The sequence below is a fragment of the Pieris rapae genome, chromosome 1, assembly GCF_905147795.1.
Source record: "Pieris rapae chromosome 1, ilPieRapa1.1, whole genome shotgun sequence".
Taxonomy (NCBI): Eukaryota; Metazoa; Arthropoda; class Insecta; order Lepidoptera; family Pieridae; genus Pieris; species Pieris rapae.
In genome coordinates, this window is record NC_059509.1 from 10,170,480 (window position 1) to 10,185,629 (window position 15,150).

The 15,150-nt window shown below is 31.5% G+C and overlaps 2 protein-coding genes across 3 annotated transcripts in view; both read right to left on the reverse strand.

Annotated features, from left to right (window-relative positions):
* Window positions 1–374: 374 nt before the first annotated feature.
* On the reverse strand, window positions 375–13,282 carry LOC110991997 (egl nine homolog 1). The gene is made up of 7 exons (XM_022257613.2): window positions 12,371–13,282; window positions 11,380–11,499; window positions 8,651–8,731; window positions 3,869–4,008; window positions 2,111–2,227; window positions 1,351–1,412; window positions 375–1,222 (listed from the first exon to the last, which is right to left on the reverse strand). Exons 1-7 carry the CDS (start codon window positions 13,229–13,231, stop codon window positions 1,194–1,196), a joined length of 1,410 nt encoding a protein of 469 aa, XP_022113305.1. The 5' UTR covers window positions 13,232–13,282; the 3' UTR covers window positions 375–1,193.
* Window positions 13,283–13,548: 266 nt separating this feature from the next.
* LOC110992009 overlaps window positions 13,549–15,150 on the reverse strand; it is a 45,712-nt gene continuing 44,110 nt past the window's right edge. For both annotated transcript variants that reach the window (XM_045628234.1, XM_045628232.1), the window contains one exon: window positions 13,549–15,058. In XM_045628234.1, coding sequence (XP_045484190.1) covers window positions 14,816–15,058 — 243 coding nt within the window. In that variant the 3' untranslated portion in view covers window positions 13,549–14,815. The remainder of the gene's footprint in view (window positions 15,059–15,150) is intronic.

The following is a 15,150-nucleotide window of genomic DNA, read 5'->3' on the forward strand; positions in this document are numbered from 1 at the left end:
CGATGTCAACGTTTGACGATCAATGTATAATATAAAAAGTATTCTAATACTTTTTCATGAATTTAATTTAGTATGTAAAACGCAGCAATCGTTTAAATGTGTGTAGATTTAAATTTAGTTTTCCTTAAAAATACAAGGTAAAAACTTAACTGCCCTATCTTAGTACTAGAAATGTTGTATTTATTATTTTAATAAATACATTTAAAGGTTACTTAATAAAATAAGGGCATCACGAAATCGCTTAAGAGAAATGGCAAGTGGCAGGTGAACTTTGATGTCATACGTGATTAATATAATATTATATTGAATTTTTGTTAAATAATCTGATACGTATTAAGACGTAGGACTAGTATATATCTAAAATAAAATAGTCATATGTTGAATTTTTTTTTATTTCGGTCATATTCACTATTCAATTGTTTATAACAAGGTATAATACATAGTGCCTACATTAATCTTAAATGTTTAAGATTTAATTAGATTCCTATGTATAAAATCAGTACATATATACATTTCATTACTCCTTTGTAACTGTTAATATTTACATATCCAAATATTCCTTAAAGACAGAAATATTTATAATACTTCACTTGAGATATTGGAACACCTATATATTTAAATAGTTAGTTAACAATAATCAATGTTTAATAAATAAATACTTTACATTTGAAAATCTCGTGAATTTTTAACTCACTGATGTCTATTGTATAGATGAGAGAAAAGTAAACAAAAAATAGAATGAAAATAGAAAAGTAAGAAGAATACATCAGCGAATTAATTATGAATGTAATACTCAAATTTATAATATTACATAAGACTTTCATCATATAGATGCTTAAATTAACGTTTAAATAATAGATTTATGGGCGATCCCTCGATACAAAACTTAGCGCGTCTAATTTTTGCCGCCTAATAAAAAATAAAAATTTAGGACAGTCAAACAATTTGGGCACACCCATAGATAAAATATGCTATGAGACGATTGTCATTTGCGTACGGCATGTGTCAAAATATTCTAAAATAATAAATACTGGCCGCAAATAAATCTGTGTGCCTATTCAGTATTATTAAAATTAAAAATAAATTTCTTCTTGTCACAGTGACGTTGACACATGCGTATGACATTGCGTTGACCCTGTTTGGTGTTTGTGTGTAATTGAGCTCAAGCTAAATGCGAGCTCGTCGAACCGCCATCACTTGCTTGAAGATGGCTGTCCGCGTTCTGAAAAAGTATTAATAAAATATTTATTTCTTCAAAGCGGAACGTATTATTAAAACCTTTGCGCTTAGATTAAATAAATAGAGGGGCATTTTAAAACAGACTCAAAATTAAAAAATATATATACTTACTGTACTTCCGCAGTGCCTCTTCTCTCTCCTGCGAGTCGAAATACCATAGCGTGATAGCATATCTGAAAATAAAACAAACGGATCAAGCAGACCGTCTGTTTCGACCAATAAACTTTTCATTTATAAATATACAAAGGGTTGAATACAAAGGATTGGTACAAATAGAACGAAACCATTGTGCAAACCGTTCGGTTGTGATGGTTAACCCCATCTCTAGTCCATTCATAGGCGATATGAAAGGTCATTATGTCCGTTTGACCAATCAAATCAACCTAATCGCCTCAAAAACTTTCATTAAAAAAGTATTATGTAATATGTTCAAATATGTTTTTTATTTTTTTAACTTGGAAAGTGTTATAATTTACGGCTTTTTGATAACTTTTTTCTTAAAAATTAATAATTTTAAAATTATTTCTCTAGACCTCATAAAGCATAGTTTTTTTTATTATGTAGAATTTAAAGAAACACGTCAAAATGCGCTTCTGTTTCACAGTTCACGTTTACTCTTTAACCTATGAGTACCATGTTCATACAAAATAATTATAATATTAATTTTTATAAGCATTACTGATTTTTTTACCTATATTGATAACTGTCATAAAAAAAGGTTAAATATAAATTTTTACATGCTTGGTTAAATAGCAAAACATAGGATATTTTTGGAAGCAGTTCAACAAACAGCCATATATGTAGTTGATTTTGTGAATATGGTAATGTTGTGTTGTCGTATATATCCACATTTCAGCAGCAAAATAATTACCTCGTTGCGTAGGCCGGTTGCACTTCGTGTGGATTTCGCCTGTCTGACCAGAAAAACAGCATTCTATCGAATATCGGCGCTATGTCCGCCACTTGATTTGTACCTTCGGGAAATACCCTGCAAAATATATACGTTCACAAAAAACCAAATTCTTCATACCAAGAATGCTCTGTAGTCTTTGATCTATACAATTTGACTTTGACAATAGACTCTCTTGCGAATTATGACTGAGAACTAAGTAAAAATACATTTCAAAAACGATTGTCAGTAATGGTCCGAGATCCCACTGTAGGATTGGTGCGTTCATCGAGTTTTTGCTTAAAACCAAATTTTTGTGTTTATTTATAATTAGAAGAATATATATTTACTAGGTTGCCTATCAAAATTTGGCCGCCAATGTTTTTAATTAAATTATTTTGAATTGATTTTTGGTAAAAGATTACGTTCATTTAATTTTTAAATAAAATAACGTCTACATCACGGTAATCAATATGAAGATTCTAAAAAATCACGGTTGCCGTTGCGATCATGGCCATGGCTCTTTGCAGCCAAGTGTAAACAGGTATGATTTCGACATATTTATACGTTTATAACGGATATCTATTAATTATATGTCAAATTGAAGCTAATTTTTTTCTATTAATTTTCATATAAGGGTGCCTAATTATATCTGGCCGCAAATAAGGGTTGCTGGCGGTTAAAGATGATAAATATTTGAGGTAGAGTGAAAGAGAGTTAGCGCGTAACGCATTTGTCAGACAAGGACAGCGGTTGCCGACTGTGCGACGCTTTTAAGCCATTGCGCATCCAAAATCATTAGTAGAGTCAATTGTAAATAAATGGTCATAATATTTATATTTTTTTTACGACGAAACAATAACATTAGCGAGCACTTTTGGAATTAAAGTCGAGTACATTGCTTTTTTCGTTAAATTAAGTTAAAAATACGACTTCATCTTTATCAATTTTATTTTACGTTAATTAATATAATAATTTTTAGATGCACAAATAAAACAACAATGTAAATATAAAACGTTGTTTATTACGAACTTCAAAACAGCGTGGATTTTCTGTTAGAATAAAAATGCCGCATCTGTTCAGTTGAGAACACTAACATTCGACGCATGCGCAATGGCTTAAAAGCGTCGCACAGTCGGCAACCGCTGTCCTTGTCGGACAAACGCGTTACGCGCTAACTCTCTTTCACTCTACCTCAAATATCTATCATCTTTAACCGCCAGCAACCCTTATTTGCGGCCAGATATAATTAGGCACCCTTATATGAAAATTAATAGAAAAAAATTAGCGTCAATTTGACATATAATTAATAGATATCCGTTATAAACGTATAAATATATCGAAATCATACCTGTGTACACTTGGCTGCAAAGAGGTGCGGCCATGTGCGCAACGGCAACCGTGATTTTTTAGAATCTTCATATTAATTACCGTGATGTAGACGTTATTTTATTTAAAAATTAAATGAACGTAATCTTTCACCAAAAATCAATTCAAAATAATTTAATTAAAAATATTGGCGGCCAAATTTTGATAGGCAACCTAGTAAATATATATTCTCCTAATTATAAATAAACATAAAAATTTGGTTTTAAACAAAAACTCGATGAGCGCACCAATCCTGCAGTGGGATCTCGGACTATAAATCATAATCTCGAAATAAAATCAAGAGTGTTTGTATCTATTGTATAATATGTAATTATTGTTTATATGCTAATTTAGAAAACTATATTATAATACCTAAGCAACCCCCCGCATCGCTTAACGTCCCAGTCGAGATTCAGATAATATATGGCAGTGATGCATCGGCCATCTTTGTTTGGATTATCCACGTGCTTCACGTAATGGCTGCCCGAGCCGGGGTAACATGCCACCATTGCCTGAAAAGAAATTATAAGCGTTGAAATTAATTTCCTTTGCGATTTGCTTGACATTTCTGTTAACATTCCCGAAACAAATGCTAAACATTGTTTTTATAAAGCAGTGGCAATCCGCGGGCGGTCGACATCATAGTTTCCTAGGAAACGCTACGGTATTATATTATTCACATATCCACATCTCTCACACCTGCGTCGCAAAATGTATTAAAATTATTTTACTCTAATATTTAATATGATACGATAAATCATTTATTTATTTCGTAATCCTACACCTAACTAAATTATCCAGAACAAAATACAATTACTATACTAAATAAATAAGCATGGAGGGAATAAAATAAAATAAAAATATTCAATACATTGAACTCATACCTAATTCAGCTGTGTTGTGTGATGGTGTGAAAGTGAGGGTGTGTTTATTTTAATTAAACATTTGCATGCATGTAAAAAAACCCAAGTATATTAGGTTTTTTATTCGTGCATACCATTTTTAAGGAAAAGGATACATTTATTTTAATGGGTACACTATGTGATATGATTCAACAACGCTTTCAACATAGAAATGTATCTACAATTTATTATAAAATATAAGGGAAATCCCAGCAAACCTACATAACCAGCTGGTTGAAGGACCTGATGTAATCGCCTCTGACTCATTGAACATTTTCCTCATTCGCTATTGCAAACATTTATCAAACATTTCATGTTTACATATTGCACTGTAGTTAGGTGCAACCTTTTAAATCTTCAAGGAAATTATAAAAATCTTTATAGAAGCAATAGCTAAGTTACTTTTATATTTAACAACATTTGGAAGGAAATGTTGTTTTGGCCTTTTCGTTAATTAATCAAAAACCAACGAGATTGATTACCTAGACGTTGACAGGTCACGGTGGATTCTTGTCGTAGATTTACGGGCTGAGATTTATAGGTATTTAAAGTGCTGCCTGTCCTTGTAGCATAATTTAAAGACTGACAAAATTCAATATATTTCTCTCGATGAATGAATGATGAATGGCTCGGAATCGAGCCCGAAAAAAGTGCGTGCGTACAAGTACACAAGTCAGAAGTGAAACTTTTTTGCAAATTAATTTTTACTAAGGTAAAAGCCCCAATGGATGATCATGTAACAGTAGGTATATGATTACTCCATGTACATATTTGTATATCTATATTCACACTGTCTACATACTGTATACGTGGTAGTGATAATATTATAAATAAATAAAAATCTGCGTTAACTGCACAACACGTTATGCGACAAAATTGCTATCTAAAGATCTAATATTCCCAATCTTCCTTTCTCACTCTCTCAATCGATCTCTCTCTTTTCTTCGACAAAAACGCTGCACATCTTCGTGACGTTCCGTAAAAATTTTACCCTCATGCGCCTAAAGAAGTCTCAGTTCAATAAGCCAAGTAGTTATTGTTAGCGTCCCACCCCACTGTTCGTAATTTAGTTATAAACTCATGCATTAACCCATTAAAATCAGTTGATACCCAGCTTCAAACAAAGTATTTTATTTAAATATATACCAAAAACCCAAAACCAAACATAATTAGTGCAATGCACATAAACTTTTAATTTTTGGATATTAAATCTGATATCATTAACCACAGGATTCTCTCTACTAGCCAGCTGTTACGGAGCAAAGGAAACTGAAGATCTGTTACAATGATATCTTCTTTGTATGTTTTGTTTCAATAATAATAAATATTTATATTTTTATTGCATTGATAATTTTTAAACGATTAATAATAATATTATATATAATATTGATAATTTCCGTGATATGATTCTGATGCATTGGTTCGCTGGTGGTAAAAACTGCCTTAAAAACGCTTAATTGTCGAACGAGGGACGTCGAGGTGATACGGATGGAATTTCGTATTCTGCCTCGAAGTCCAATGATGATGATTCCCTTATTAAACTTCAAAAATCAACATATTTATACATTTTGAAAATGGAAACGCCGTCACTGCCGTCTGTATAATTGTATGGCGCAAATTAGTATATAAAATATACTTACACTGGGCTAGCCTTTGACAAATTAAAAGACCATTGAAATATTTCAAGACGCGTGTGAAATGAGGTCAAGTAAACGCATTGAGCGCGGGCGCATATTCAAGTGCAATGCCAAATGCATTGACCCACAATAGAGAGAACTGCGCGGAAAATATTTTATTATTTCCGGTATATTATCTGTTTGGAAAGTTGATGATTGAAAAATTGTATATTTATGCCTTTGGCACCCTTGTTTGGTAGATTTCATTTTTGACTAGATTTTTTAACCAACATAACGGTATTTGGGTCAGGTTAGTATATTTATTTGTTGTATCTAATCGGGACACCATTTATTGATTAAAATCTTATAAAAAACGTGTTTAATAATTTTTAAAAGTAAATAAAACCGTACAAATACATAGACATGAATATTAAAATATACATGTCTATGTTTAAAACATATCAAATAGCTTTTTAATTATTTTACAAATTGGAGTGAGTTAAATCTTAAGATAGGATATTGGCACAGTTGAACTGTCATTTTAATACAAAAATATTTGCGTTAAGATGGTCAAAAATGGTTTGAGATAGGTTATTGTGTTTGGGCGTTAGTAAAGTTAGAATACTTTACTAGAACCTAGGACATTACTTTCCTTTTTTTGAAATCCAATTTTTAAAAAAACATCACCACTGCTTTACTTGAATAATTTCCTACCTCAAATCATTCCAGTTATTTCTATTTTATTATTGATTTGAAACAATGGCAGAGGCGAAGGGCAAAAACCTCGGACTCGCATGTTGTTCAAGGTTTATGCCCTTTGCCGTTTATTAATAGCTAGTAATGATATCTGTGTAACACTCGGCAAATATTACTTTTTTATATCTGCTACGCGATGTCTGTTCCGCCACCTACGATGTAATCATCGAAATTGAAAACAAAACCTCCATATGGATTTCAGATCGTTACAGAGTACTGACAAATGGCACTGTCAGTCACCGCAGGGTTTGGCTCTAGGTTGCTGTTGTATTGAGACACCATTTAAAAGTATTAATGAAGCCTGGTCAAAAACATAAACAAGAAAAAATGTATGAGAGATAATACTGTCTTTTTCACTATTTAACTATTCCAATAAAGTGGCACATTTTTAAACCGATAATTTTAATATTTTGAAAGCTTTAAAGAGTGAAATCCCTATAAATCAGTGAACGTGTTATAAATAGCAATCAAAACGTATAAGTCTAAACGATTTTACAAAGGTTTGTAAACAAAACGTGGTCTCGTAGCTTTGCTACAACGCCGTAATGTTTACACAGCCCCCTCACCCCGTCCCCGCGCCCCGCGCGAGCCGCCATGCCGCTGATCACGTACGCCGTAGGATTCAATGCGCATGCGCCCACTAGGGACGTAACGTTTATAACTAATCGATTTTTGACAGCTGAAACGATTATTTTCAATGAATTTATGTTTCCCTTATGTCCTTCATAGTAGTATGCGACCGATTATATCAAACTACACAATACATATTGATCATATTGATTTTACGTAACTAACGTGTTAAAAACCAGTATATTTTATCGCTTTACTTCGCTTTGCTAATCGAATTCTACTTTATATTTGATACATCGTTAAATACACTTTAAGCAGGCAATATTCTAATCAATCCCCTAAGATAATGCCGTCGTTCACAAGAATATAACAGAATATTATAAGTGAGAGAGTATTAAAGAGTATTTTAGCACTTAAACTATCGATGGGTATTTTTAAATACTTAAAGTAAGCAATTAATCTAATATCAATATCAGCGCTTTAGAACGAAATTGACAAAATAAATAGAAACATGATATTATTTGTTTTGCAAGACCACATCTCTTCAGAGTTCTCATTCTTTGCCAATTATAGTTCAGGCCATTTTATTTGTGATAGTCTGTGTATCCTCTCAGAGGCCACGACATTTTGGATCGCAGCGTCAGCGGAGTGACTTATGGGCAAGAAATAGGACGATTTTGGAAAGATTTGTGACATTTTATCAGCCCTAATTGTTTATTATCGAACTACAATTCTAAGCCAGCGATATCCGCACTTGGCACTGATAACGAATCGCAAATAGAAATAGAGCGGTCGAAAATTTCAAAATTGTAGCGCCCGTAAAATTTCAATTTGTTTATGTCCAATAACGACATATTATACAAATTGAAATTTGACACAACAGCATTTACCTACACAAGAATCATAAAAAATATATAGGGTTTTGAAATTGGCAAATATATATATAATTAATTTGTTTAGATAATTGAGTTCTAAAGTTCTAGTTGTATGCCTATAAACAAGTAAGTATAAACTTTTATAATATATCAAATCAAGTATTCGCGATAAACTCAAAAGCTACTGCGCGGTATTAATTGCGGGTTTTCCACAATATCTAAATTTATGTATGTCTAAGGTTTAAATATAATTTTTCAAGGTATACGGGTCATGGCCGCCTGAAGAAGGGTCGAGCCCCTGGTATTTTATACGTATTAGATAATACCTACATATAATTGTTACTGATCCCAATCCTAAGTCAAGTCTACAGAGCCTTCCTCTACGTACATAAGTCTTAATCTATGTAAATAAAGTACTAAGTAGCAACTTCTCACCTTCGTTCTTCCATTGATGATGTAGTTCCCCATCTTGCCATTATTAACCATTTTGTTCGCTTTAAGAATGATATTATCCACCTGAAATACATGAATAATACAATTAAAAAATCAAAATTGTAATCACAATCTTAGTACTCTCATTATTAAAATCTTGCCACAATACAATGCACAATATTGTATATGGACGGGCCCAATGACGATGCTATTGGCAAATTTGAATGTGGAACATAAGGTCAAATATTATCTAGTACCTACTTTCTAACGGTCGTTATTATTATGTACCCTATATGAAATACGTTTGCAAAACTCAACATGGGTCAATAGAAATTGTCTAAGTGAGTGAATATTTTCTTATCTAATAAGCGGAATTCACGGAATCGTTTTTTTAGTTTTTTGAGTCTATTTTAGATTCTGTTTTTAAATTTTCTTTAAACAAGAATATTAAAAAAAACAGTAATTAAGACCTGCCTACTTTTTCCTCCGATTGTTTATTTCTCTCCAATAGATGTATAGAGTCTAACTGCCTAGTGAGAAAGGGAGAGTATCGGAGTGCAAAGAAATCTGAGATAACCAATAAACCGACGGCCCGTCGGCCCGGATGTCACTAAAGAGATACTTTTGCGAGCTCCACGTGGCCGATTGACTGCTGATTGAGCAGCAGCGAAAGATTGTCGATTGGTGGTGTACTCATGCTTTGCCGAAGACTTCGCTTTGGGGCATTGCTCCAGCAGAGTTAGTGAGTTAATTACTTCTTCTAGAGAATGCAGAGCTTTCTATTTCCGAGCACAATATTGCTAAATAAATGGCTGATCCATTGACTTCCCATGGTGTTATTTGATCCTTATTAAACATTCAAAGTTCATTTGTATATTTGGTCTAAACAAACAGTAAACAAATTCCAACCTGATGATTATTTAGTAATTTGAGATAAATGTACTGATATCAATAATGTCTGATAATACGGCGCCAGAGATTACGACGTTTGTCGATTGAATGTCTGTAGTACGATTCTATGAAATTGTATATGCTCCATCATATGTTACGTTATGTACGTTGAACTTATTTAGGAGATTCACTCTAGATTATATTTTATTATACTGGCTATATATTTTTTTAATATCAATTTTTCATGATGAGCCAAAAACTACTTATGGAAATCCTTATAAAACCGTGGCCATCTTAAGCAAAACTGGCTACGTACTGTTACATATGAGGCAGAGAGAGAATGACTTCGAGTGAGGTAAAATGTGAATATCAATATCGAACATGATGAAGGCTCAATGTGGACGTCTTCGCCCCATCCAGGGGTCTTTAAGTCCAGTGAAATCCTGTTCGTTTAAAAATTATCTGACTTTATTTATTTATAAGACTTTCTTGTGTTTCTGTTATATAATAGCAGGGTAGATAATAATATTGCGTATAAAAACGATTTTTTATATCTTGCTCAAGACAAAATTTAAACACATCATGTGTGTCGTGTTTTTATGCTGACCAAATATTTTGGAAATTTCGCATAATCACAACCACTCAAATGCCAGTCTCGTAATATTGAACAAAATATATTAATACTAAGTTATTTATTTATCTTCAACTACGTACTTATAGGATATTATAGTACTTATAAGATACGTTTAGTAAGAATCACTCGACTAGATAATAGTAGATAATATTCTATGATTTAGTGTAGACAATATTACGATAAATTGGTGAAATTAAATTTTAATTAAAAACTACAGTAGAACTCCAATTATCCGAATTAATGGGGACCGGGACCCATTCGGATAATCAAATATTCGGATAATCGGATTTTTTTTTAAAAAGTTGCCATTGGAGAGAATAAAAGCTACGTTTTGATATTGCACTATTTTTTTATTGAATTAAATGAAAGAAACATGAAATTTTCACATGTTTTAAATATAAATAAAATGTACTTATGTACAAGTTTAGAAATAAAAATCATTGTTTTTTAAACATCTCCGTCAATGTAAGCTGTTTTGCGGTCTTTTTTTTAATTTTTTGTGATTCGGATAATCGGCGATTCGGATAGTCGGAGTTCGGATTATTGGAGTTCTACTGTATATGTTATGAAACGTAGTAAAAATGAGAAAATACCCCTTCCTTCTTTACAGGGCTTTGATCTCACACATTCATCTCCAACAAAAATCAGTCATCTCCAATCATCCTCAAATTTATAGTTATGCTTTTCATAAGTTATGATTTTTTAATATTACAACAATTAATTTTCATAAAAAGTAAATCCTTATAATTAATTATATTTTGACAATTGTTTAAAGCCAAATCATCTTCTATTACATTTTAATTTCAAAACATTGCGTTTTTTCTGGAAATTTTTAAAATTCAATTAAGTATTTTAAAGATTCCTATTGTATCTAGAAGACCCGTTTCATAATTCGCGTGCCCTATGTTGAATTATACGTGACAGACCTCACACAATTCCAATGATTAAATATCACAATTTATTCGAATGATTTCCTTAATTGAATCATTATGGAAGCATTTATAAATAACAAATAAATTTCTCTTATATACAGACGTATTCAATGTATTAATTACTCGTTATATGCAAATTGGTGGTCTTAGTGCCTTACGACCCAATCCAAAAATTAATACCTCTCAAAGCATGGCGGGCAATGCAATGCACCAGGTGTTTACAAAATATATTAATTTTTTATTTCAAGATAGTAAAAGCTTTAAAAATAGCTTACTTGACTAATTAATTGTCCTATGTGATAACAGTGCTTCTCTTTGCCATCTATCCATGTTATCCTGTCGCTTCGTATTGTTTGAGCCTCTGTTCTGACAGGATTTGACACCAGCTGACCTGCCTGTGAATATACAGATTATACCTACACAAAATTATAGCCAATTATTGTAAAAATTAATAAAATATTAATTTGTGGTAATATTTTAGTTTGGAAGACATATGCTTAATCTTAATGTTAAGGGAGTTTATGCAGCAACTCTAGATTTTCCTCTGTATATAATTATATATATATATAAGGAGATGAATTTATTAACATTTTACAGAAAGTCTAAAATCTCTAAAGTTTTTGGTAATTATTCACATTATATATGTAGTATTAATTAATAATGAACTTAAAAGACTACAGAGATTTAAGTTTTAATTCTATGTGTAAATGATTTATAATATTTAAATAGATGGCCATAATTAAATATTTGAACCTAAAATTCCAATTACAGAGATTCCAATCACATATTAGCTTTTTAAGAGTACTACACAGTAGAAGTTATGTGAAATAATTAAGCAGGTTACTTATGATGCAATTAGGTAAGACCTTAAGATTTAAGTATAGAAAGATACTCTCCAATAAAATTACCAGGCTGCGCTCTGCTGTGTTCACACATGGCGATAAGGCTGCCCTTTGCACTATGTAATATTTATTGGAGCATTGTTTTATGGATATGTGCAATAGGTTTATATTAAAATAAAATGTTATTAACTAATCTTCTCTATCAAATAATAATAAAATAATGGGTATAATTATGGATATAATATATGTGTGTAAGAAGCAAAAAACACTACTATATATAACTAGTATATGTTTTAGTTTGATAGTGGCATGTGCAAAACAAATGAAGAATTATCTAAAGTTATCTATTTTAAAATGTATAAATTATTATTTTTGTGATAGAAAAATTCAAAGCATTAGGAAATTTAACATTGTAAAAACTTACTGTAAATATTCCTGATCTGTACATATCTAAAACTTCTTGTAGAACTAAAAGTCCTCTTTCTTTACCAAGAAAGTTGTTTAAAACACACACACCATACTGTGTCATGTCCCGTATCACCCTTTGACATATATCATAAGATGGATCGGTTTGATCCATATAATAGCTATTAACCATATTGGAAAATGGTGCTGAGCTGCCTTTTAATGAAGCTTCAGGATACTCTTTAATTTTCGTTTGATGTTCTCGAGGTAGTTCAGGCATCTTTATATCATTCTTAACTGTAGACAACACATCTGTTGTTCCAGAAAACTCCACTGTGTTTAATTGCTGAGCTTTTTCACTTAAAATCTCTTGTTCTGATGAACCTTCATATGTTATGGCACTTACTTTTGACAAGTCTTTATTTGTATACACTACACTTGAGATTACACTATTTTTTAAAACTTCTATATTACTAAGGGCTTCGTTTTTAATGTTTAAACAGTTAGGGTCACTTTTATTGTCAAGACTAGATTCACTACCCTCAATTCTTAAACTTTGTCCCGTTGTCTTTTTCGTATGTCTACATTCACTAGCCAACGACTTTTCATTAGATTTGTCCTGTTTCTCTAATATAGTAATATTAAGATTCTCAGAAGTTGATTTCTTTAGATCTTCAGAACTGACAGGCGGTAATTCGGCTACTATGCCGTTTCGAGAGCCTTGTTTTTGCAACTTGGGTGCGCACTTACTTTTATGTCTCCGCCAATCCTGTCTCTGATGTTCTGTATTACAATAATAAACGATTAGACAGCGAGCACATCTACGATGAGTTTGCTGTTTACAAACGGCGCAACAAGCCACTACGCCTGCTTGATTCATTCTGAATTTCTTATAATAATTTTACTATCTACGGACCGGCCCTTGAACAAAATGACAATTTGAAATTTTGAAACCCTGTGTCAATCTTTGTTTTCTTGACAATTGACTTTATTAAAATGTCTTAAGTTGACATATTTCTCGTATCAAAGACAAAGAGTGAACTTTTTTTAGTATGGATACTTGTCTTTACAGAGCAGGTTTCACACGCTGGCAATTCAATATCAGGTTCTATAAACAAATCATTTTTTCTAACACTTCATAAATAGGTTAATAAGCAAAGGATCTTATCATGTTAAGGGTGCAATAAAATATTGAAAACTTTCTTTTCCAAATTTTTATTTTACTTAATGAAACAACACAATAATATTAGCTTGCTAACGTATTTTAAATTCTATAACAAATAAAATTCGCGCAATTAAAATAAAAAGAATATCAAGATTGCCTGTAGAAATACAAGTATTGTGAATATTATTATTACTGCATCATTTTCTTCTAAAGCTGCAATACCTATATTGTAATAGAACATTTAAAAATAGAAATTTTTAATAAAATATTTTATTTACAATAAAACTAAACAGTTGCATGCATATAAAATCAAAGTATAATGAATTGAATAAAATAATATATAATATTTTGTTAAATTAAATGTTAAAGCATTAAAATAGGTACAATTCTCTACGGCAGATTATTAAATTTTTGATTTAAGAATGTTTAAAAATGTATTTAGCATTAATGAAATATAATCAGATGCTTAGAGTCATAAATACTAGCAGATATCTTATTTCTTCTTTACCTTATAATGAAAATTTAATAGATATGGAATTTTCGAAAGATCTCCCACCGTATCAGTCATTGCTTATCATATTGGTATTTAAGTGATGACTCTTCGTATTTAATTTTCCTTACATGTAGTATATTTTTAAAAATGAATTTCCCACCATTTTAAAGCCTATACAAGGTATTATAAGATATTCTGTACAAACAGGAAAGACATTTTGTGTAAAGAGAAATAGACTAGATTAGTTAAACGCCAAGTCTTGCTCTATAAATATTCAAAGACTTTCAAGAAATTATATAGTAAATTTAGTAGTATCATTTTATTTTTAATTTAAAATTTAAGAGGAAAACTTGACGAAACTAAATTAAGGGCGTAAGGACGTTCGTCGAAATAATCGAGTTTAACCGACGCACGCCGATTCGCTTATATAACTTACTCTAACTTATTTATATAATACCAACACTTATTATAGCTTCCTTTGCAGCCTTTATGAAGTCATCCCTTATAATCAAATGGAAGATTGAAACTAGCTTTGTGCCTAAAGTACAATGATGTGATATTTTCTGAAGACAAATACAAAATTTAACTATTATTATAAGGTGAAATAAAAAAGAATACAAACAATATTTGGATTTTTTAAATAAATCTATAGGAATATCTATCAGGTATGAAACAGCCAATTGGACCCTATGATACTTAAACCGTATTTGATAGGCACGAAGTCGATAGATTTTTTAAAATATAAATATATTACATTGACTTAAAGCCATTGAAAGTCTCATAGCCCTTTCGATAACCTATCAATTTTATACTCTGGAATGGTCATCGTTGGTCGGAGGTGCATGAAGTACCCTCGCAAGTTCCGCCTTCTCGTCAGCTGAGAGGACATATACAGGTGGTGCTGCGGGTAGAAACCTTTCTGCTTTATGGGGTTCTCTTTGTAGTCGGGCTCGATACAACATTACAAGTACACAAAGGACGCTTATAATAAAGGCAGATGTAGCTGCCAGAACGATTAACGCTGTGTGATAAGATGTAGCTGCAGATACCTGAAAAAAGATATGTTTTATTATTAGGTAGAATAGGATAGCTCCGAATAGATAAAAAAATCGTTCCTTAAAAAGGAAGAAATTTTAGATCA

Excerpts from the sequence above, each read along its gene's own strand:
- LOC110991997 (XM_022257613.2), bottom strand. The coding sequence starts at position 13,231 with ATGAATCAAGCAGGCGTAGTGGCTTGTTGCGCCGTTTGTAAACAGCAA. Across the intron at positions 1,413-2,110 it reads CAACCGGCCTACGCAACGAG|ATATGCTATCACGCTATGGT; the intron begins GTAATTATTTTG and ends TTTTATTTTCAG. Across the intron at positions 1,223-1,350 it reads AGAGGCACTGCGGAAGTACA|AACGCGGACAGCCATCTTCA; the intron begins GTAAGTATATAT and ends ATACTTTTTCAG.